The sequence below is a fragment of the Gekko japonicus genome, unplaced genomic scaffold (genome assembly GCF_001447785.1).
Source record: "Gekko japonicus isolate JY-2015 unplaced genomic scaffold, Gekko_japonicus_V1.1 scaffold685, whole genome shotgun sequence".
NCBI classification, from domain to species: domain Eukaryota; kingdom Metazoa; phylum Chordata; class Lepidosauria; order Squamata; family Gekkonidae; genus Gekko; species Gekko japonicus.
This window is the reverse complement of record NW_015169795.1, coordinates 837,867-860,873: the sequence shown is the minus strand read 5'-3', so window position 1 is coordinate 860,873 and position 23,007 is coordinate 837,867. Positions and strand designations below refer to the sequence as shown.

Here is a 23,007-nt window from a genome sequence, read left to right as displayed (position 1 = left end):
GCCCCCCCCCCCCCACCCAAGGTCACACCCACAAGCCATGGTATAGCTCAAGATGCTGACTGCATGCACAGGCACTTGTGGCACCCCCTTACCCAATCACTGCCCTCTCAAGCACTACATAACCCTCTGCCAGGACCCCTGTGGGTCAGATGATAGGGTTTGGCAGCATGTGATTCTGTCCCCTAAGGTCCCTGACATGCACACCTAAAGGGCATAGAGTAGCATTTGGGTGGTGGGAAAGGCACAGAGAGGGCACTTAGCACTACAAGGAGATCACCTGACACTAACACATCAGTAAAGATAAAGGTAAAGGTTCCCATGCTCGAAAGCCAGTTGAATCCGACTCTAGGGTTGCGGTGCTCATCTCCATTTCAAAGCCGAAGAGCCAGCGCTGTCCGAAGACGTTTCCGTGGTCATGTGGCCGGCATGACTAAACGCCCAGGCACACGGAACGCTGTTATCTTCCCACCAAATTGGTACCTATTTATCTACTTGCAATTTCTTGCTTTTGAACTGCTAGGTTGGCAGGAGACTAACACGTCAAGGGGAGAGCAAACGTCCTTGCTGTATGCCTAGCTAAATAAAAAGGTTTTTTAAAAAAGGGGAAAAAACCTTATATATGGCAATACAGATGCCAATTACAAAAAGTATATTCCAAAAACTTTAATCAAATTACAAATATTAAAAACTGTGCATCAAAATACATCGTTTTTTGTACCTTCCCCTAGTATAAAAAAACCTTTTTATTAAAATTGCATTTGTACCCATGGGGAGGCCATAAGCATCTTTCCTATGAGACAGGATGCTGGACTAGATGGACTATTGGCCTGATCCAGCAGGGCTCATCTTATGTTCTTATGACAATTAAGAGCAACACAGAATACATGTAATCCAAACCAAATGTGTTCTGGCCACGCGTCCTTCCTCAGTGATTTAGATTTGTAAAATACGCACCATAAAATGTTTTATTTAAAATTACAAGATGCCTGACCACAGCACTGAACATCCAGATGTAAATTTTTTTACATGGACTAGATATCTCTTGTTATTCTTAATCAGCATTAGCATTAATGGGATGCAATGCAACATACACTCAGGAAGCCACAATTTATAGAAGATGATGTGACCTTATTCTGAACAGTCATTGTCCAATGCAGACTAGGTATTGGAGCTGGGTTGTGATAAAGAACCTCAATAATGAAGACAGCTTATAAGATGGTAAGATACAGAACATTCTTACCTTAAGAAAGTGCCTTGTTGCTAAAAAGAGGGAGGAGTCCGTCTCCTGTGCTTTTGCACACTGTTCAGCTAATGGCGTCAAAGCTTCTAAACAGAGCTGGCAAACGTCTGAACTCATTCTGATTAACAAATGTTAAAGGAATATTTTTTCCCCCTTTTGGAAACAGAGTCACATTGTTCAACCGTAATTTCCAAAGTGCCACAGTGAAAATATTAACAAGAAAACTTATAAGGGGATTGTTTGTTTGCTAGACAGAAGGCTGTTGAAATTTCCGTTGCTTTTCTTCTGTGACTTTTCCCAAACAGGTCTCTCATTATTTCACAGAGATAGTTTATAGAAAACATGGGAGTTTAGAACTAACACACAGAAGCAGCAGGCCCAAATGACGACTCTACCATACTGCTTCAGACAGGGGGCATTTGAAGTCTTCCAACAAAACCAAACAAACCCAAAGAAAGATTCAGGTGGGTAGCCGTGTCGGTTTGAAGCAGCAGAATAAAGTCTGAGTCCAGTGGCACCCTTAAGACCAACAAAATTTTATTCAAGGTATAAGCTTTTGTGTACAAGCATCCTTATTCAGATAGATCACACTGTATCTGAAGAAGTGTGCTTGCACATGAAAGCTTACACCTTTGTTGGGTCTTAAAGGAGCCACTGGACTCAAACCCAAAGAAAGTTAGCATGCCAAGAAGAAGCCTAGGTTAAAACACTCTCCCCCCCACAATGTGCCACTGTGGTAAGTAAACTGAGTGTTTTATTATGGGAAAACAAACAAAGAAACATGTAGTCTTGCGGTACAATAGAGCTATCAGATTTATCACACAAGCCTGTTGCTCATCTAGGTTAGCCACTTATTGGCAACTTGACAGAAAAACACCACCAGGTGAGTCTCCAAAAACTAATTCAGGATCTGCCAAATGAAGACTATATGAGATTATCTGCAAAATTTAATGATAAGGCAATTGTGGATACCAACATATTAATGTGAGTTTGGCTATAAGTCATGTACAGAAATGTTTAATAAGGGATAAGGAAGCCCTTAGACTACTCAGCATCTTCACAAGTAAAAACCAACACATGCAAGTTAAATAATAAAGGATACGATGTCATCCCTAATTCTAATGAATACATAAGGCTTTTAAACAAGTCTTCTGGAAGCTGTGGAATCTTCTCAGGGAATATTTCACAGATAAATGTAATTAGTTTGTAGTACTGATTACAGAGTGATGGAAACTGTAAAGGAAAAATGCAAGTAAGTCTTAGGCCTTTCAAATTTATTCCTCCAAATGGAATGAAAATGGAGGCTACGCAAAATTAAATTATTACTGTTTTCTATATATTTCAGCATCTTTAATTCATACATAAGCCCTAAACTCTGTGTCAGTACTGAAGTGCTAATTAAGAATACCAAAGTGTCTTTAAGAACATTATTTTCAAAACTACAGTTTAAAAATCAAAATTAAATTACTTACATTATTTGTATATGGCTTTTAAACAGCCATTCATAAAATTAATATAAAAATAAACAGCTTGTTAAACCAAATCAGAAACAGAGATAACAGCAGATAAGTCTCCAGTCTTGGTTAAAAGGAGACTCATTTCCAAAAGCCCAGTAGAATAAAGTAGAAAGAGGCAAAGCTAGGATTCCCACCCCAGTAATCCATTATGTTTGAGCTACCACTGAAAAAGCTAAACTCTTATCTGAAAACAAAAGTACTCTGAGCAGAGTCACTGACATATCTTAAAGCATGGGAGAGGTTTATAGTTAAAACCGATCTGATTTGAAATTCAAAGAGATTTCTGAAAAGTTACAAAACTTAACAAGCAACACATAATGGAAATAAAGGACTGTGGCGCAATGATAATAAAGTTTATGTGGCCAAGGTACTCTAATGTCACAGAACGCAGCAGGCAGAAGGGTTACTGGCAGCTATTGTCAGAACTGCCCTGTTCTTCAGGAAGGGCAGAGATGAAGGCTTGAGAGAGGTTTTATTGGGTTGGTAGCATCTGGAGTCATGAGCTAAAAGCTTTCGAATGGCTTTGAAAGATTGCTATTTGTAAGGCTGTGTTAAGCTATTTGTAAGGCTGTGTTAAGCTGTATTTACTTTGAGTAGATCTTGAGACATTAAAGGCAGAATAAGGTTCACTCCATATAAGACTACATCTGCTGCTGACACAGATCTGCTTGTAGCTTGCCCAGGATCATGTCCTCTAAATACTTCATCTAAAAAGGGAGAAAAAAAATACAGCAACACATTTTACATTTATCACTTTAGTACACTGCCCTCTCCCAAATCCCATTCTAAACTCCAGTCTCAGAATAGCTTAATGAACCTTGCAAAAAACATTACACTAAAGCAACTAGAGTTCAGGATGTGCATTTCAGGAAGACCAAACTGAACTTGGCTCCGAATACTGCAGCTGACCTGACAGAGGTACTAAGCAGTAAACACATTCCAGTTCTGCATGTTCTGTGTTCACTGTTGGTACAAAGTAATTTTTAAAATCTCACTAACACTGCAATGCTGTATAGAATTTTTTTAAAAAATTATAGTGATGTTTTGCTGTTTTGATTCCAAGGCAGGCACACAAAAAGAACCTGAAACCCAATTGGAAAAGTATGTAGAACAACTCTAGAACTACTGTAAATGGAGAAACAACTACAATTTCAATTTGAAGATATTTGACAAACTCTATGATACACAAAGATACATAGAGCTATAACAGTTTAAATCAATTTATAGTTACTCCAATTTTAAAGGTTTTGTATCCCTATAGACATTTTAGATATGCTTTGGAACAATTACCCATTTATTACAACATTTATTCCTCTTACCTGTATCACTGAAGTCTATAAATTCTTTCGAAAGCAGGTTGGTAAGAAGCTCCATGATGAGAAGAAGATCCTGGTATTGGTCCTCTTCTGCTGTAACATCTATTCGTTGTCTACCTAAATTATTCTTGGAATACACTTGAAGTAGGGTCAAACAGGCTTCATATAAATTCATGGCTTTAGACTACAAAGGAAAGAAAGAGAGACTTAATAAAGAAGTACATTGGTGGTGGAAAATGCCATCAAATCACAACCAACTTATGGTGACTCTGTAGGATTTTCAAGGCAAGAGATGGTTTGCCATTGCCTACCTCCTGTAGCTACCCTGAGCTTCATTAGTGGTCTTCCATCCAAGCATTAACCAGGGCTGACTCTGCTTAGCTTCCAAGTTCAGACGGAACTGGGCTAGCCCAGGCCATCCAGGTCAGAGCGAAGAAACACATTAGCATTGGTAACTGTGTAGTGGTTAGAATATTGGACTAGGATCTGGGAGATTGAAGCGCAAGTTCCTGCTTGCCATGAAACTTACTGGATGACCTTGGGCAGTCATCCTCCCCTAGCCTAACCTACTGCACTGAGTTGTTGTGAGGAAATAATGGACGAGGTGCAAACCATGTATACTCTCCCCCCCCCCTGGAGGTCCTTGGGTGGAATGTTGAGATAAAAATGCACTAAAATAAATTAATATGTTTCTGGTACAGTCATGTTGCTTTAGCATTCTGTAAGAAAATACACAATGTCAGGAAAAATATCATCATACATTAATATTCATCAGGCTAAATGGATAACCATTTACGCCGCATTCTGGGTGTATCAAATATGATTAGACTTTCTACTATTTCTAGCAAACTTGGCCTCTACCTGCCTTCAACTATTGCCTGGATAATTACTATTAAATACTGCCTGCATTTTTAATTCCGGGCTTGTCCTAACACTCTGCTATATGATTTATTAAGGAACTCCTATATCTCTAAATAGTATCAACATATCAGGTCCAAAATTGATTCTATTGGCATCAACTTGGAGTCCCTAACTGAGACGAGAACCAATTATTTCGCATTATCCGTCAGAGAATTTGGGATACAGAGTCAGACCACTGCTGCGGGAACCAACATGATTTGCTCTCCTTGTTTTCATGGTCTGCTGTTCACCCCAAGGGCTAGGAGCTGCTTACATGCAAAATCTTATTAATCCTCAACAGCGTCGGGCCTTTATGCTCGCTAGTTTGAATATTTTCCCTTCAGCTGTTCTTTCAGGTAGATATAATATACCTTTTAAGAACAGACTATGTAAATACTGTTTACTGGAACCTGATTCAATTTCCCATATTTTACTTTGCTGTCCCATGCACTGTAAGGTTTGTCAACAACTCCTTGATCCTGTTATTTCCAACCTCTCTGGCCCCCCAGAGAGAATTACTCAATATTTACTTGCTGATAAATCCATCAAATTGACGGAACTTGTGGCTGAGTATTTGGTTATTGTGTTGAATAAGGGTAACCATGTTTTTAAGGCTAAGGCAAAGAATACTTGATTAATTTGTGTTGTTATTCTTTAACACTGTTTTATTGTCTTAACTGGACTGTATGACTCCTATCTTGTTTTTATTTATGTAAGTATTCTGCATTTTATTACATTTTATGCCATTAAAGGTTTCTGAAACTGAACTGAACTGGATAACCAGTGCCACTGAGCACTGCTGAGTTCTCAGTCTTCAAGAGTCCCATACAACTATTTAAGTATGCCTCTTGACAGCATTCCACAAAACCACATGCCAATAGTGACTGCTTTTCAGTCCAGCTGGTTGGAAGCAGGTGGAGCCTAGCATTAGAATACCAGTTCCCACCCCTTTCCCTTATATTCCAAAAGAGCAACAAGGTCCTATTACAGTTCCTTGAGACAGAAAAAAGAGAAGGAATGTAAAAGGCAGGGACAAAACTTGCCAGAGCATGGGAAAATAAAAGCAAAGCAAAAGGAAGCTACAAAGGTATAAGAAAGGAGGGAGACATTATAAGACATTTTGGCTGAAAAGTGGGATGTAATTGGTTCTTAGGACTACTTCATCCATCAGCTGACTATATTTGATACCTGTTCAAGTATGATTCACTGGACTTTCCAAGCAACCTCAACTTCATATAGAGAGCTATTTTAGAGCATCTGGCTATGTTAGCTTCTTACATTTGTGATCTGGTACCAAAGCATGCAACTAGGAACCCAGCGGGCACAAATGGAAAACAGAAATGACTATGAAAGCAGTTCTTAAATTCACATCTGAATAGGCAGGGCCTGGAATGGGCTAAAACATCCAGCAAGTGTAAACTGTAGAAGCTGATCATATCTACCAAAGTGTAGATCTGCAGTCTTTACAAAGTGTGCCCTACTTACACCCAGAGTGTTTTTTGTGATATTATTACCTCTCCAAGATAGCATATTTGTTTATGTGCAACTTCAACAAAAACTTCTATGATGAGGTTAACAGTCTCTGGTGTATTCTTGTACACCTCCATTAGTCCAATACAATTGTTAAGGAAGTCCATTAGAAAATTAAAGAGAATTGCTACATTGTCTATCTGGGTAGCCTCAGCAATGCCACAGAGTGCTTCTAAGGTTGCAGTGATTTCCTGTTTCACTTCTTCCTCTTGGCAGATTTGTTGGAAGTTCTCTTGGTTTATCACATTCAAGAATCTTTGTTGAAGTGGTTGAAGAACCTACATAGCAAAAACAAACAAACAAACAAAGTGTATTCCAATTTCTAGTTTCCTGAGTAATACCAATCTCAGCTACAGACATTAACTAAATGCACTCTCTTTATCTGGCATTTGAAATCCATAATTTCTTTTTAATTTTAAACAAATGCATCAGGATATAGGTAGCTATAAAACCTAATGAAATTATAACTGTAACTCAAAAAGTTATCTATCTTACTGGTTCTCAGACGAAAATAAGGAAATGTTTGTGTATACTGTTCATCCTCAGCTAGCTTACAATAACATATGTTAGACAAGAGATGACACTTCTGGATAGACTGCACAAAGCTAGCAGATATTGTTAAAAGGGCCAAGCTGAAAGACTCCAATAATAATTTCCCTTAACATGTATGACAAAATAATTGGAACTTTTAAAAGATGCTTCAGCACAATAAAGATCAAGGCAAATGATCATGTAAAAGTTTTAAATTATGTCCACATAATTCACACACGTTAAGTTTCCTACACCAAAAATTCTAACCTGGCTAATGAAACTAAAAATCAGTCTTACCTCTGTCCAGTATTGCTGTTTAGTATCTGTGTCCATATGAGCAAAACCTCCTAGAACCAAGGCCTTCATTAATGTTCTCTGCACAGAACTGGACAAAAAGTGAAGAGGTGGATTCCGCCTGGCAAACTGCTTAGCCAAGTTCCACCAGTTTTCACACTGAATTACTAAATTCGCCCTAAAAGTAGAAAGATACATGAACACCAAGAGTAATTGTTTAACTGCATGCAACACTTACAGCACTGCTAAATCTTCTAGATGTACTTCCATTTCATTTATTAGCTTCATTGACCCGAGGTCTTAAGCCAGACATGCAAACAGCAACTATAGAATGCACTACATATAATTACAGGATAATTTAGACCAAACGTCTTTACAATAAAAACTAGTAAACATACTCTCGAACAGTATTATCAGACCACCTTTTGTAAACTTCGATGGATTCTATAAAATCCCATGATATTTTAAAATTATATACATAAAACTATTTATAACATTTCAAAGCCGCGTAAAAATAGCACTATCAAAAGATATTTTGCCACCAAGCGAGTTGTTTCAGGGTCCTCATCTGCTAGTAGTATGGTTATCACCCAGGGTTCCATAGGGAGGTGATGTCTTTGTAAAATAGGAGTAATCCAACAGGATCTGGGGTCAATCCATTGGTGGCAAAATAACATAAGGTGATCTAAGGTCTCTATTGCACCTGATCCACAATCACACAATCTATTTGAGTACTGTATTTTAGCAAAACGGCCACTTAGCTCTGCAGTTGGAAAAACATTCAACCTAGCAAGCGTGAAGACATATCTAGATCTGGGGGATGTAAGGAAGCTCATATATGAGAAAATTTTCTTAGGTGGAACAATCCCTAAGGCAGAGTTGGAGCATACTCGCCTAGCACGAATTGAAGTGCTGAGTCGGTCAATGTTTGTCACCCTTAATCTCATCAAATTTAGCGCTTCTTGATAATTTAAATTGTTAAGCACCGTAGGGTAGACATATTTTAGAATTCAAGAAACCTAGCTTCTAATTATGTCACTAATCATACAACCAATGCAAGCTTTGCTACTCTGGCCAGATAACTAGTGGGCTGTACCAACTGGTCTACTATTTTCTTAGTTTTACTTGGTTTACAAATGCATGCTCATCATTGGACACAGTACTTTATGAGCGGCAGATGAATATGTGAAGCAATTCCACTGAGAAGCACTCTGTTACAACTCTCCAGTCACCCAACGTCATTCCTCTCTGTAGCATTAGATCTGGGAAGGCTCATCATATGTGCAATATGACGTTGCATTCATCAAATAGTTAACAAGTAAGTATGAACCAGCCCAATGTCACCTTGAAAGCACAGCAGTACAGGTGCACATATAAGGGTGTTCTCATAAAATCATGGAAAATTTTGCCACTGGATGGAAAGGCCACATTCTTCAACTTAACATTGCTGTACAGTTAGGTTATTCAAAGTATTAAATTGTCCCGTTAACTGATTATTTTGGTACATTTCATTGTTATACTCAGTTTTAAGAGAGTTGGATAAGCAGTTTTTTCCCCTTTTACCTTGTTAACATTTTAGGCTTACCTCTCTCTCCTTTCTACCAATGTTACTAGCAATTGCACAGTGTCATTTGCGAGGTCCTGCTCAGCACTCCACACTGCAAGGTTGCTGATTACTTTTTCTAAAAGGTAACCCACAATCCACTGAGAGCCCTCTGTGTCAGCACCAAATGCTGTATTGAATGGCAGACTTATCTGTAAAAGAAGCAATTAAATTTTAGTAGAACTAAAAACAAGGCAACTCTCATCTTGATTCTAAGCCTTTACCCGCTTTAAGACAATGCACATATCTACTGAGAACACAGGAGATGGTAAATAAGATTGGGATTGCAAGGGAAAAAAACTCATGCCTCTCCTGGCATATCAGCGGGTTAGATCTCACAGAGAATTTCCCTCCAAAGAGCACGACCTTCTCACCTCCCCTCAATGCAGCCTGAAACGGCCCTCAAAATGTTGGTACTTAAGAGATAGGCAAGCCACTAGGAACAGTGTGGCCGTGGGGGAAGCTGGATGTCTGAAGCAGGAGGAGGAAATCAGTGAAAACACTCCCCCTACACACATTTGGAAACACACTGTGGGATCCAAGTCAGCCATAGGATCCACTCTTCAGTAAATAGGGAACTTCAGACAACTAAACAGAAAGAACACTCCCACATTATAACAGCAGAAATGAGGGACCACTAAGGGGGGGGGGGATCTCATTTTCTCCCCCTCCACTATTGCCTTTTTCTCTTCCATGAGATTTCGGTCTCTCCCCTTTTCCTGCTTCATTTTCTCCTTCCTGCCAACATACCTATAGTTGTCCCAATCTTCAGCATTTCTTCCTTTCCTCTCCCTGGCGGCCTCTCTCCAATAAAAGCTTGCATAGTGCCAGCTGCTAGGCCAGACCCGGTTTCACAGTAGGAAACATGAAAGGACTTGCAGAGGGCACCTCACTTTCCCCTCTCTCTCCCCATACTATGTCCCCTTTCTCTCCTCCTGGCAGCCCCCATATCCTAACTTTTCCTTGCTTCCTTCTCTCCTTCTACCCACCAATTCTCCACAATGGGGACCCAAAGTAGCTTATATAATTCTCCTCTTCTCCATTGTTTCCTCAAAACAACCCTATACGGCAGGTTGAGTGTGTACGTGCTTGGTCCAAGGTCACCCACTGGGCATCCATGGCAGAGTAGGGTTTTGAACTTGGGTCTCCCAGATCCTAATCTGAAATTCTAACCACTATTCCACACTGCTGTTGAATAGTAGTGAGTAACTGGACCTGGGGGATTCACAGAAAAGACCAGTAGCAAGTCTCTTAGTGGCTGCTGCCATGCCTGGCTCCAATAAGTTTGCCCTAAGAAGCCAAAATAGCCCTGGAAAGGCCCCTTTCCCTTGCCACTTAGGGCATTCATTCTTACAGCTACAGGTGCTGCTTGTATTATTTTGTGGGGGTTTAGTCCCCCCCCTGCATTTTTTTTTTTTAATTCCAGATTTTTCTGCAAACCTGGGGCCTTTCTCAGGCCTGTAGAAAAATCTGTCTTGTTCAACCTTGACTACAGTCTCTGGTTTTAAGTACCCACAGTTGGGGCCATATTGAAAATTAAATATATTGATTACCTGATCATACAGTTTTTCATCCACTAGGAGATAGGTTTTCGCCCACCGTTTAAGGAACCATACAATATCTTTTCCCATCTGAGGGCTCAAAAGGTGCGTTAGATTTGCTCTTATTGCTCGAGACTCCACTTCTGAAACTCTTAGAATAGCAGACAATAACCTGAGAAAATTAAAATTATAGTTATTTCTAACGCTCTACCCTTGTTCTCTCACTCTCACATGGGCTGGAAATCTTCAAAAGATGGGACATAACTGAGTGACATGACCCTCTGCTTATTCAGGCACAGAACACTGGAATACAACATGCCCTTTGCCTTGAAGACTAGTACATGATGAAAAGATAGCCCTTTAACTTTTGAACCCGGACTCTCAGATTACTGCAGCAGGAAGAGTGACTTCTAAGGCCCTGACAACAGGGTAGACAGGAATGTTTCAACTGGAACCTTGCCTGGAGTATGTGAAGCTTCTGTTGATACCTTATACTGATGACTGTTGATCACCTTCACTTATACTACTCTAAAGCTGGTCAGAGCTCTCAGTACTGCTCAAGTGCTCTGGCAACAGACAGATGCATAGAACTATGATTTTTTTAAATTAATATTTTATTCTGTATTTTTACAAAGTACATATGATTTTTATTTATTGCTACAATAAGGTTTTCAACCCAGAAAAAAAGCTGTTTTTCACAATAAGAACTAAAAGGCCATAGTTCAGTGGCAGAACACAGGCTTCTACACAAAAGGTCTCAGGGTGAATCTCCCACACCTCCAGTTAAAAGCCTGGGGGCAAAAGTCTGATTCATCCCCACTGCCTAAGACCTTGGAAAGCACCTGCCAGTCAAAAGGCAGAGGTAGTGAGTGAAACAGGGCTTCTGATTGGCTAGCGGGGATCTGATTGGTTGTACAGATATTTTAAAATGCTGCTTTCACAGGAGCTGCCACCACAGCACAAGGATCTGCGCTGTGTGACTGAAGTTAAGCTGTTGGAATCATTTTGTGGCCGGCTCCACCTCCTATGGCAGCCATTTTGTTGCTGCGCCCACCACACCATGTCAGATTTCCAAAGGTGCCCACAAGCTCAAAAAGGTTGAGGACCTCTGTCTTAGAATGTGTTTACTATGTACTGTGTCAAGTGGTTCTTAGGTATGCTCAAATGCTGACGTGAATCTTAAATCCCACTGAAATCAGTAAATTCACATTTCTTCGGGACTTCCCCCCCCCCCGCACCATAATTTTACGTTGATCTAGAAAGCTATAAATAAATAAATAAATAAATTTTGTTGGTCTTAAAGGTGCCACCGGACTTAAACTTTGTTCTTTTCTCTTTGTTAGCTTTGAAACCATTAGAAGCAGGCAAATGCTTTCTACTGCTAGTTGTTTTGTTTTGTTTTTTGCAGAGTACCAGGACTTCAACATGAACCCTTGTATTTAGCAATTAACAGTCTGATCCCATAATTTGCAGTACTTCCATGAGGATGCCCGGCATTGAGTGAACCTCTTAGTGCAGCAGCATATCACCACAAACCAAGTCTAGCCTGAGGGCATAAATAATACTTCAGTATGTCTAAATCCAGACAACGTAGGAATCAAATGCTTAGTAATAACAGTACTTATAGAGTAACTTGCATAACATTAACCCTCAAAAAGAGCACAACTTATTTTCTGGGGCAAAAACTAGAGATCCTTAAAAGTAGCACAACTACCACTTCTTCAAAATAGGATTTTAGGTACACATTATTTTCTTAATCTTATAAAAGGATAGAACTCTTTGTGTATTACCTGATGGCCAACTGAAAAGCAGCATACAATCTTAACTCTTTTAGGAGCTAGGTTGTCTGATTCAGAGCCCTAACAGCTGATTTCCTACGACTGAGAAAATCTGTCAATTTTAATAACTACAAACCATTTGCTTTATAATGTCATATTGGCTTGAAGAAACGAGGTGGACTTTTTTAGTTCTCTGCTCAAGACAGCTTTCTGGGTAATCATTTCTACCTTGATATCAGCCATTTATCTCAGCATAAAGATGTACTCAAATCACCTCTTGGTGGAAGTTCTATGCATGTACACAACAACTTTTCAACTTCCTTTTATAATCCGGACATTCAGACCTCCAAGCATGGCGTTCTCAAAGCTGCCTCCGCACTGAAGACTGATTTTAACTTGTTACTCAGCTCTAACCATTTCCCAGTGGTTTAAGCTACTTTGGTTAATGATCACCTCCAGGTCACTATGGTCAGCTTGACATAAAGCCTATGTGACTTTTCACCATCTGCAACATTCACAATTCTATCATTTTTTTTATGTGGACTAATAATCTCTGGTGTTATTTGCTGTCTACCTCTGAGGTTTCTTCCCCAATATTTGGTATTAAGATACTAAATAAATTACCTAATAACAGAATCGGTTCTGTTGTACCCTGGAATAGAAGAGGCCTTTTCTCCTGGAGATCCAAGAATTTGAAGCGTTGTATTGATGTCAACCTCAGTTGAATGCTTAATGGAATACTCCATTATTTCTGGAGGTATTAGCGGAGTCTCTCCCTGAGTATCATTAGCTAAGAGGTAGCCTTAAAATTAAAAGCAAACAAAAAAAGAAAGTAGTGACCTCATGTTACCTGACCTAGGTTAAATACTGCTTTAAGGGCCATCACAAGAGATGCTGGGAGAACTGGCATCAACATTTGACTAAATTCTATCATAGGCTTATGGACCTTAAGATGTATCTTGTACTTAGTCTATTTCAGTTTTCTGCATATGAGAAGACAGATTAAAATATACAATGAAATAGAATCACTGGGAAAACACACCACAGGGGAAGAAAATACTTAATTCATCATAAGATACCACAGCAAATGTAAACTAACTTTTAAAAAATATGCATTTCTTTGCCACAACACAAAACACTAATGCTATCTAACAATGCTTCATTGCAAGTATACCACAGGTTAAACTTAAAATTTTCTCAGAAACTTCCAGAATACTGGCAACCAAAAAACACTTTCTTACTTTCCATAAGGAATGTATAATGGCAAGAAGGTGTTACTGCATTTAGGGTTATAGTAAATAAAAGTCCAGGAGAAACAATAGCTATGCAATTCCCTATGCAGAGAAAACCTATACAAGGTGGGGGAACTTGGATCATACTGTTCCATCTCATTCCCAGACATGCCTATGTTAGATGTCACATTCAAACATGGGGACAACAAGTGTTGGTCTTGACACACAGGCTCCTATTCAGATGTAAATTCCAATGGGCAGGAGCCATAAAGATTTGTGAAGTGCATACCACAAGGGCATGGCTGGTCTGTGCAATTCCAATGTTTTCGTCAAATGCAAGAGCTTCATTATTTGTAATTGGGCTCAAGTCCTTGTGAAACAGACCCTCCCCCCTCCATATGACACAAACTTTTGAGAAGTATTAGATAGGCACATAACATGGTATCTCGGTTAAATGAGGCATTCAAATCTATAAAACCTTAATTATCGAGCTGCATGATATATACCAATACCATATTCCCAAAACAGGGTTATTATTACTGTTTATATAGTCAATTTAGAGCAACACGACTTTGAGAGAGACGCTTGTACCTGTTTAAAAGAAAAACTGGACTTTTAAAGTTTTCTTCCTGTTGGTAAGAGGAGAACTGCTTACACTGGGATGAAGCTTCTCCTACTTTCTCAAGCAGGGCCAGAATATTCGTCAACTAGAAAGCAGAAAAACGGTTTCCCCTTTGACTAGAAAACTCAACTGGTAAAAAGAAAACACCCTTCATTAACATGAAGTACAGTATGATTCTTCTCTTTAGGGATAGAAGAATAGGTCTGACAAGAGAGGAAAGAAGACTTGTCCCCATATCCCCTTCTCCAGGGGACAGTCACTCCAGAGAACCCATCCCCAGAATTTGGGAGGACTAAACTGTTTTCTCTATGCCATTCAGTATGAAAAGAAGGCAGATAAATTCCTCCCTGGATCATACTTGATGGGCTCTTGATCCAGCTTTCCTTTCTCAGATAGGGGGGCAGAGCAGGCTCTGCAGAAACAAAACCTCCAGTTCTATTGTATCAAGCAAATGTATGGCTAGACAACATCAAGAGCCCATCAAGTATGATCCAGGGAGGAATTTATCTGAAACATCAATGATGGTTGCTGCTTTTCTAACAGACTGCACTAAAATTCTTTAAGTACAACAACGATACAACCTCTCAACTAATCAAAAGTGGATCTTGAAGCTTTCCTCCCTGGCTGAATGTTTCAGCTGGAGCCTTGCTTGAGAGAAACTAAAAAAGGCACTCCCCTGAACTTTATTATCTTATCTGTAGTCTATGTAACACTGAAGGGCTCATCCAGACATTAAGAATATGACAACATTCTCTTGCTGTGTTGGAAAAAGGAGGATGATTCCTTGGAATCTATTATTTTGATAGTACAGATATGATCCGTCTTGAGGATAATCTTATCTTCATTGAGCTATTTTTGTTAACTGATAGGGAGGCTATTTTTAAAACTCTTTGAGTTGAAGATGCTGTCACCTGGAAAACAGTCTTGAGAGCTCTTTTATAACAGCCTTGGCTATGAAGTCCTTCAAGTAAGCCTGTAAAGGCCTGTCAAACAACTATGTTCCATCGCCATGTTGGAGATCTCTGATGAATGGGAAGGCCTCTGTGAGAAAGTAGCCAGAATTTCAGGGTGAGACAAGAAATGCTTAGCATGATTACTGTCAAGAACATTTGCCAGGACACACAACTGTCTTTTAAGAGTACTGGTACCGAATTTTTCATGTGCTTTTTACTGGAACAATCTGAGAATGTTTTGGACTCTAGCCTTTGAAGATGAAACTTGATCAAAGATTCCGGAGAAGGTGTTCTGCATAGTCCCCTTGATTCTCTGGGCAGACTGTTTGCGAGGTAATGTGTGGGTAACAAAGAACCTCATAAGACTAGTCTTCCTGAATAAGAGTGATTGATTCAACCTCTATGCCAATGGTGCCATTTTAGACTGCAATGGTATCAAACCTTGAGATAAAATATAGGTGTTAGCTGGAAAACATCATAGTACTCTGATGAGAACACTTATTGGATTAAAGTATCAGAGATAATGTAGGCAATATCAATATAGAAGAATTTTCACTCTCTCCTTCCTGAGCTTTCCAGTTCTTTGGCAATCCAGAAACCACTCTGCTTCATCCACTGCTTCATTCATTTATGGCACAATTAGCTCATCTTCATGAGCACAGTGTCTTAAAGATGTCCAGATTTCAGAGAAGGAGGCCCGAAGTCTATCCATTAGAACAGCAGCATTGCTTTCTTGGTGAAGAATCAATGACCTCCTCCCTGATGACTGTCACATATCTTTGCTGTAGTGCCCCTACTCCTGTATTGTGGCCCCCGGGAGAAACTTGTGGAGAATGAAATGGTTGGCTCTAAGCTCTATCCCATTTATGCTCAGCTGAACCTCCTCTGTCATCCAGAAATAATGGACTTTCCTTCCATCAGAGAGATCTCAACCTATGCCATTCTTCTCTATATCTGTATTTGATGGTTCTTTTATAAATTAAATAGATCCATTCACTAAGAGAGGTGTACACTGGACAAACTCCATGCAAGATACCACTGAACTAATAGTTTCTGCCACAGACATACAGCTGGTGTTTTTATTAATCTAAACGGCTCTTGGTAGAGATGCAAGAGAAACAGCTTGTGCCATGAGAGCTGAGAGCTTATAATTTAATCTTTACTAGATACACACCTGCTCTATATATCAGAAGATTGGCCACTAGGTATGACCTTGGAAAAGATCCTGTGTGCTAGTAAGAGGCCAAAACAGAAAAAAATCACATACTGATATATTTGGAGACTATGTGCAATGTAAGAAACTGTACTGTCTGATTAAACTAGTACATGTAAGCAAGCTTCAGGAAGCTACACTGATGCCAAAGTGTTCCAGGTGAGTTATATCTAGGATAAATCTCATCATGTCTGACCTGATGTGTTTGGCTGACATATTTCAGATACAGGATGACTCTCCAACCTAGTGTCATTTGGGGCATGGCAAAGAAAATGGGAAAAGTACTAGTCAGCCTTCGTATCCTGATAGCTAACAGATGTTGAATGGTTGTCTCCAATGTCATAATTTTGCTGAGAGATTTCTGGATCAATGAAAGTAAAGACTGGTCTTTTGGGAGCACACCTGGCACCAAAGCACAGCCAGAGAAGACAGCTGTCAAGTAGTAGAGACTTTTCTTCAGATCATGAATAAGCTAATGACAGCCAAAACAGACAATAAGAAACTACATCAGTCATTGGTTTGACTCCGTATAAGACAGCATCGCATAACTGTATATTCAATCTTGGAGAAAACTGCTTCATCTCAAAAATGAACCAGAGGAAGATTTTAGGAAAGGTTTTTTTGCCATGAAGAATACTTATGTTGTTCTTAAGGGTTTCGTGAAGTTGTGATTTTTTCCTTTTGTTCTGGACTAAGCAGGATTGTTTTGATGACTCGCGTGTGGGAGCCACTATTGCTGCTGGATAAGTCCTGGCTCCTTCAGTGACATTATAGTTGTGGCTTCTGCCCTTCCTTCTTTCTAAGCTGGCTCTGGCTACTAGGATACACTGCATTAAATCACTGGATAGGCTATATTGGGATCAAGAGCATCTCCATCTGTATTAGCAAGCTTCCTCTGACACTGGTGGGAACCAACTCCCAGAAGGTTTTAAAGAATGATTGTTTAGGTTGCTAGCCACCCCTACTTAGTACATGGGAGATGAACATCGCCAGCACTACTGTCATAATTTCAAGTGCTTAGATCTGCTGCCTCAGAGGCCTTAAGGCTGAGCAATGCAGTTCCTTATGGTGTGACCACCCTTTGGGGTGGCTGTTTTCATGTTACTTCTTACAGCTGGGGATAAACAGACTCCCTACTAACATCTTTGATTTCCTGGAGATCTAGAGTTGTTGCATGGGAGAAATTAGAGGCTGGAGATTTAGAGCTTACTCAGTTTTGCTATTATAGCCCATGAAGTACCTCACTCAGCTGCTAGAGAGGACCTGCATGGTGGATTCTTCTATACATCCTGTTTCAATGAAAATCCAAGTTCACCTACAACAGTAGGAGATTTTCATCCAAAAGTAATCTGCTCTCCTCTACCAAAAGCCCCATACAACATCAGGTATCGCACTTGAGTATTATAGAGATTATGTAAGGTGTGTTTATGTAAGGTGTACATTCAGCTTTCTGAAGCCTCACTATGGAGGTTCTGTCAACACATACCATCGGTTAAGTTAAGAAGTTTGGCAAAGGAATGTCCATTTGCAATGGAACAATATCAACTTGCATGTTCATAAAAGTTTTCCACTCACCTGTGACTAGAATAAGCCAATGAATATCCTCATACAGATCATCAAGCACTTTATTATCCACAGAGCCTGATCCTGGTGAGGCAATTAACTGCTGCTGATGACTTTGTAACTGGCCATGAAGCCGTGTCACTCTGTCTTCTAATAAGCTGAGGAGAAATAGCAAGCCAGCTTGATACTAATTGAGTTCACATTTCAAAAAAAATCCCCAACAAAACCCTATAGAGATGATTCTGAACTATAACACCCCTTTGTAAAGAAAGCAGTAGATACCTTGTAAGAAGAGGTATACAGTGTTCGGCAGCAATTCTTCCTAACATGCCTACGCTGGCCAGCTGGTCAGAGAACTGTTCTCTGTCATCTTCCTGTAGCTCACTTATTTCTTCTTCTTCTCTAGAGGCTACACCATTGGCAGTCTGACATTTAAAAGAAGATAAATTACATTATGTTGTAAAAAATAATTCTACAGAATTCCTGCTTTCAAGTCAGATAAGCTGACAATCATATGTGCACTAAAACTTCCAGAAAGAGCCCCTGAAACAAAGAGCTGAGGGGAGAAAATATTCATTTGCAACGGAGTAGTCAAGCACTAACTATATCTTGCTGACTCAGATATTACAGTCAATTACAGTTAGCACTAACTTCCAGTGCCTTGGCCCCACTGGTGGACCTCCTGATGGCACCTGGTATTTTTGCCTACTATGTGACAGAGTGTTGGACTGGATGGGCTATTGGCCTGATCCAACATTGGCTTATGTTCTTCTGTTATCTTATGTTCTTAAGAAATTTAGAGACAAACTATGATGGAAGAAGGGGAAAGTCCACAGCTTATTTCTGGATTTCCAAGCCACTGTTTTTGGCTCAATTCAGATAATCCTTCAGTTACAGATGAATAATCACCGATGATGGGGTAAGGCTGTGGCCCAAGTGTTTATCACTACACACTGTGGCTGTTCAAAGATAAAACTCTGTTCATGAAAAAATCTTAGCTTGAAGTAGGTGAGAAAACCAGAAAATGAAGTCTCAGTGTTTTGCTCACAGAATCCCCATTTGTTAAGATGTACATTGTTTACATCAATGGAGCTATTGCTCATGTAAAGTAATATTATAATTTTATAAGAAAATAATAATAAAATTACAATACTGCAGGCAGTCTTTACTATCCCAGACAAAGTTATCATTAATGTACTGCATTTAGGAACACCAGGTGCCAACTGCACATAATGTTACAGAGGCTAAAACCAAGAATGTTTTTGGCACAGGGAAAATTCATATTAAACTAGAAGGGGCCCAATTGCAACAATGAACCAGATTAGTTCAAACATCACAGATTGAAATGTTTGAGGGGTTTTTCTAAAAGTAGTATGGTTTTCAACCTTTTCAGCTTTTTCCCTCCACAGCAAGAAATAAAAATTCTCTCTAAAATTAAAGCATACACACCTAATAAAAACTCAAATGACACCACCTTTCTGCCACCAAAGAGGATGCAGAAACTGGATCCTTGCCTTGTGTTCATCCCAAGGGGCTCTTTAAACCCTCTTTCCTTTATGCAAACCGGCAAATAATGCTCTTAAAACTTCAAAGCCTCAGCTGTTTACTGAAGAGTGTCTCTCTATTCGAAAATCCCAGCTACTGCTTTGATACTGAAAAAGCCAAGCTCTGCAATGCCAGCTGTGATTTTTAAATGGTTACTTGTGGGATGAATGACTTATCTTACAGAAGACCATGAATTAACCTATATAAACAAGTTATGCCAAGATTGCTGGGCTATAAATTTAAAGGCCTATGGAATATTCTCTTATACCAACTATTTGTTAGGGCTATCAAGAGCATTAAATTCAGGCTCTCTTTATGCTGTCACAAAGCAACCATGAGAGGTATTCCTTATAAAAGCAACAAGGAGATGCTCCGTCTATTATGTATAAATCTAATCACTATGCAGCAGGCTATGCTTATGCTTCTCCAAATTCTACACATGTAATCATAACAGGCAATGAAAATGGAAGAGCCTCAAGGAGGAAAAGGAGCCACTGGTAGAGCTGGGTGAAGGGGCTTGTTCTGACATTGTTTTTACCGTCTTGCTATTGCTGTTGGGTAGCCTTTTTGCCTCCTGGTTTGGGGATTTACTTTAAACCTTGGTTTGAATTGTTTCAACCAGTTTTTATTGCAAATGGTCTTGGGAACCATTATGGCTGAAAAGCGGTAGCTGAACAGAGTAAATAATTCTTCTTTGGCTGCTTATTCAGAGAGGGAGACACCTGCTGATGAAATGCAGAAGGAAAAGCCCTCTGTCAGCTGCTCCTCCTTACCTGTCAACAGGTCTCCCACCCTCCTCTTAGCTTGTTGTGAAGAAACCTTCGAAAGTTCAGAAGGCTTTTCACATAAGTGTGGGGTTCAGCTCTAGTCTGAATGCAGTTATAGAACTCCTAGTACAAAAACCTAACAGAAAAGTTCTGAACCCTGCACTGACAAGAGAGAGAGTATGGATATGAGACAAGCGGACACACGGCTGCTTACCATATGACCATACACTAAGAAACTGGCCTTATCACCATTTATACCAATACAGACAACATATTTAAGACAATGCTTACAATATTTTTGTTAAATCGAGTATTAAAACAAACTTAAATTGCTCTATATACTATGAATTTCATCATCACATCAAGAACTTACCAAATTCCTTGTACCATCAGGAGCAGCTAAGTGGCACTGGATGTAAGAATTAAAAACCTGAACAGCATGCTGGGTAAAGAAGCCTTTATGGAAATGTTTGTCATCTTGTACTAGAGTAAGCCAAGATTCCAAGAGCTTGTCATACGCCTCCATATATACCATGTCATCTTTGTCAAGCTAGGATACAGAGCAAAAAAAAAAATTACCAAAGAGTTGTCCCAGTTTCACCAAATTAGTTTCTTCCTCATTAATAATTCAAAAGGGGAAATTATTTTTTTTAAATCCACATATAATTTGTTCCAAAGTGGTCAGAGTTGGCATTTCATGATGGTAAGTGACTGGCATCTTTGAAAATGCGACAGTGTCACTGTTAATTTAAAATACTATTTTATCTAGAAAAGATTCTAACAAAGCCACAGATAGTTCATGAAGTCAGTTTAATTTGCAAACCAAAATGAGGCAAATGGGATTCTGAAAACAATAAGTGGTCAACAAATATCTTGCTACTTTTCCTTAAGATGAAACCCTAATCCTGGCTTCTAGGCTCTCCCAGTAACAATTGGCAAATTCATGTAGCAATCCAATGCACTGCACATGCATGGAATTACAGCCTTATTCATACATTTGTAAAACCCAATGAAGCGAAAATGCAGTGAGGCAGCCAGACAGTACCTGCTCAGCCCCGATGTCTAAGCTCACTACAATGTCCCAGTTGGGTCTTTTTCACTTGTTTAATGTGTTGAGTTCAATGTATATTTGTCCCACAGTACACAATTTGCATTCAGCAAACAGGAAAGTGGATCAAGGATTATTAGACCTATACATCTTCATTTCCCCCAAGTTTTCCGCTATTCAAGAAAAAAACTCAGGGTTCTATGTGCTGCAGGAACCCTCCCCAGCTAAAGGACCACTTGCCCCGGCACACGGTTTTATGAAACCTTGTTAGTGACAATGGAAATAAAGGAAACTTGATCAAGCTCTTGCGTTCTTTCCCAGCTCTTCCTTTTTCTGCAATCTGAACAGATTTATCATTCCATTTGATTGGAATTGTCTTGTAAATACAAAGGGAGAATCAACTTTGAAAGGAAAAATGTGTTTTGAAAAGTCCACGAAAGGATATGTTTGATATACTGTTCTGGTAACACAAAGATCTGGATTGTTTTAGTAATGCTATGAGATATTTACAATTTTAAACATGGCTAAAGTGTGGAAACTGAGCTAGTGGCGTTTAACGCTAAGGCAAACTGTGAACCAATCTTCCCGAGAAGACAAGTGCCTGTTTGCAGTCCATTAAGTGCCATTAGAACAGTTCTGCAGGCACTTCGTCTACAGCCCTGTTATGTCTCTCCCTGGTCATTTAAATTAGCACACATGCTTAAAGACTCTTCAGGCCCAAGGACATGCTGTACCAATATGAACCTACAAGGCATGAAGAACTGCCAGTGCACAATCCTCTGCAGGAAATTAGACACTCATATGGTGTTTGAGACGGCGCCATCTGTGCCAACACCATAAAATAAAACCCACAACCAGGAAGGTTACATGCCACCATGGCACTGCACTCACAATGTAGCTGTAGCTAACACTTCATTCTTCTTAGTTGCCATTCGGTCTGCACTGACAAAATGGCTTTGAAAGGCTTTAGAGAGAGTTGATGCAAGTGGCAGAAGAAGCACTGATGAACAGAAGACCACCAGGCTTCTCGACCAAAGGCACAAGTAGCCCAATGTACATTTGCTTGTTATAGTTGCATACTACCCTTCCTCCATGTATCCTGTATCCATGTACTTCGAGTGCTCATGTTGCTTCCCTCTCCAGCCACTGGTCTGGGTATGTTCCGCTTCAGAGACACACTTTGAGGACACGCTTTCAGATCACGCTCTAAACCCTGAGCAGGAGATACCTTTTGCCATTTAGCCCCTTGTCACCAGCTAAAGACATACTGCTGCTGATAGCACCTTTCATTCCTGCCACAATTATTTTCACTCTGCAAGATGATTCTTGTACAGCCACATTCTCACTTTCGCCTGGTTAAATGTTGTAACCACTGAGGCCAGTTCTGAGCACTTTATGATTAAAATTACACAGGCTACACAGATTAGTCTTGTGCACACACTATTAAGAAATCATGACACTACCAGCTACAAAACTGAGAATTAAAAATAGTCAAGAAGAGTGACGGAAAAAAAGCACAAGATTGTAGTAGGAAGTGAACAGGGACAACAGACACGGAGCAGAAAGAGGGTAACGTGAACAGAAATGTTCCCTCCTTCGTCTATTGGAGTCTACAACGCAGATTTCTTTTCCTCCTAAATCTTTAAGTGAAAAATTAGGCTTAGTAGTCCTCTGGGTTCCTGGTGCAGAAGCACAGGTCAATGCCTATAAAATGAATAGGGCCTTCAGAAAAGAAAATTGCTGTGTATGGAAGAAAATTAGGGGTCAGATCCAAACTATCACAAATGAAGCATACTCAGGTAATAGATCTGTCT

The 23,007-nt window shown here is 39.7% G+C and overlaps 1 protein-coding gene across 1 annotated transcript in view; it reads right to left on the bottom strand.

Annotated features, from left to right (window-relative positions):
* Positions 1-23,007, bottom strand: part of XPO4 (exportin 4) — a 75,818-nt gene that overhangs the window by 3,043 nt on the left and 49,768 nt on the right. Inside the window, exons 10-21 of the mRNA XM_015417050.1 lie at positions 20,519-20,695; positions 18,116-18,258; positions 17,846-17,991; positions 12,875-13,052; positions 10,485-10,644; positions 8,914-9,083; positions 7,332-7,506; positions 6,488-6,781; positions 4,077-4,257; positions 3,346-3,464; positions 2,343-2,473; positions 1,241-1,358 (exon numbers count right to left, since the gene is read on the bottom strand). Coding sequence (XP_015272536.1) covers positions 1,241-1,358; positions 2,343-2,473; positions 3,346-3,464; positions 4,077-4,257; positions 6,488-6,781; positions 7,332-7,506; positions 8,914-9,083; positions 10,485-10,644; positions 12,875-13,052; positions 17,846-17,991; positions 18,116-18,258; positions 20,519-20,695 — 1,992 coding nt within the window. The remainder of the gene's footprint in view (positions 1-1,240; positions 1,359-2,342; positions 2,474-3,345; positions 3,465-4,076; positions 4,258-6,487; positions 6,782-7,331; positions 7,507-8,913; positions 9,084-10,484; positions 10,645-12,874; positions 13,053-17,845; positions 17,992-18,115; positions 18,259-20,518; positions 20,696-23,007) is intronic.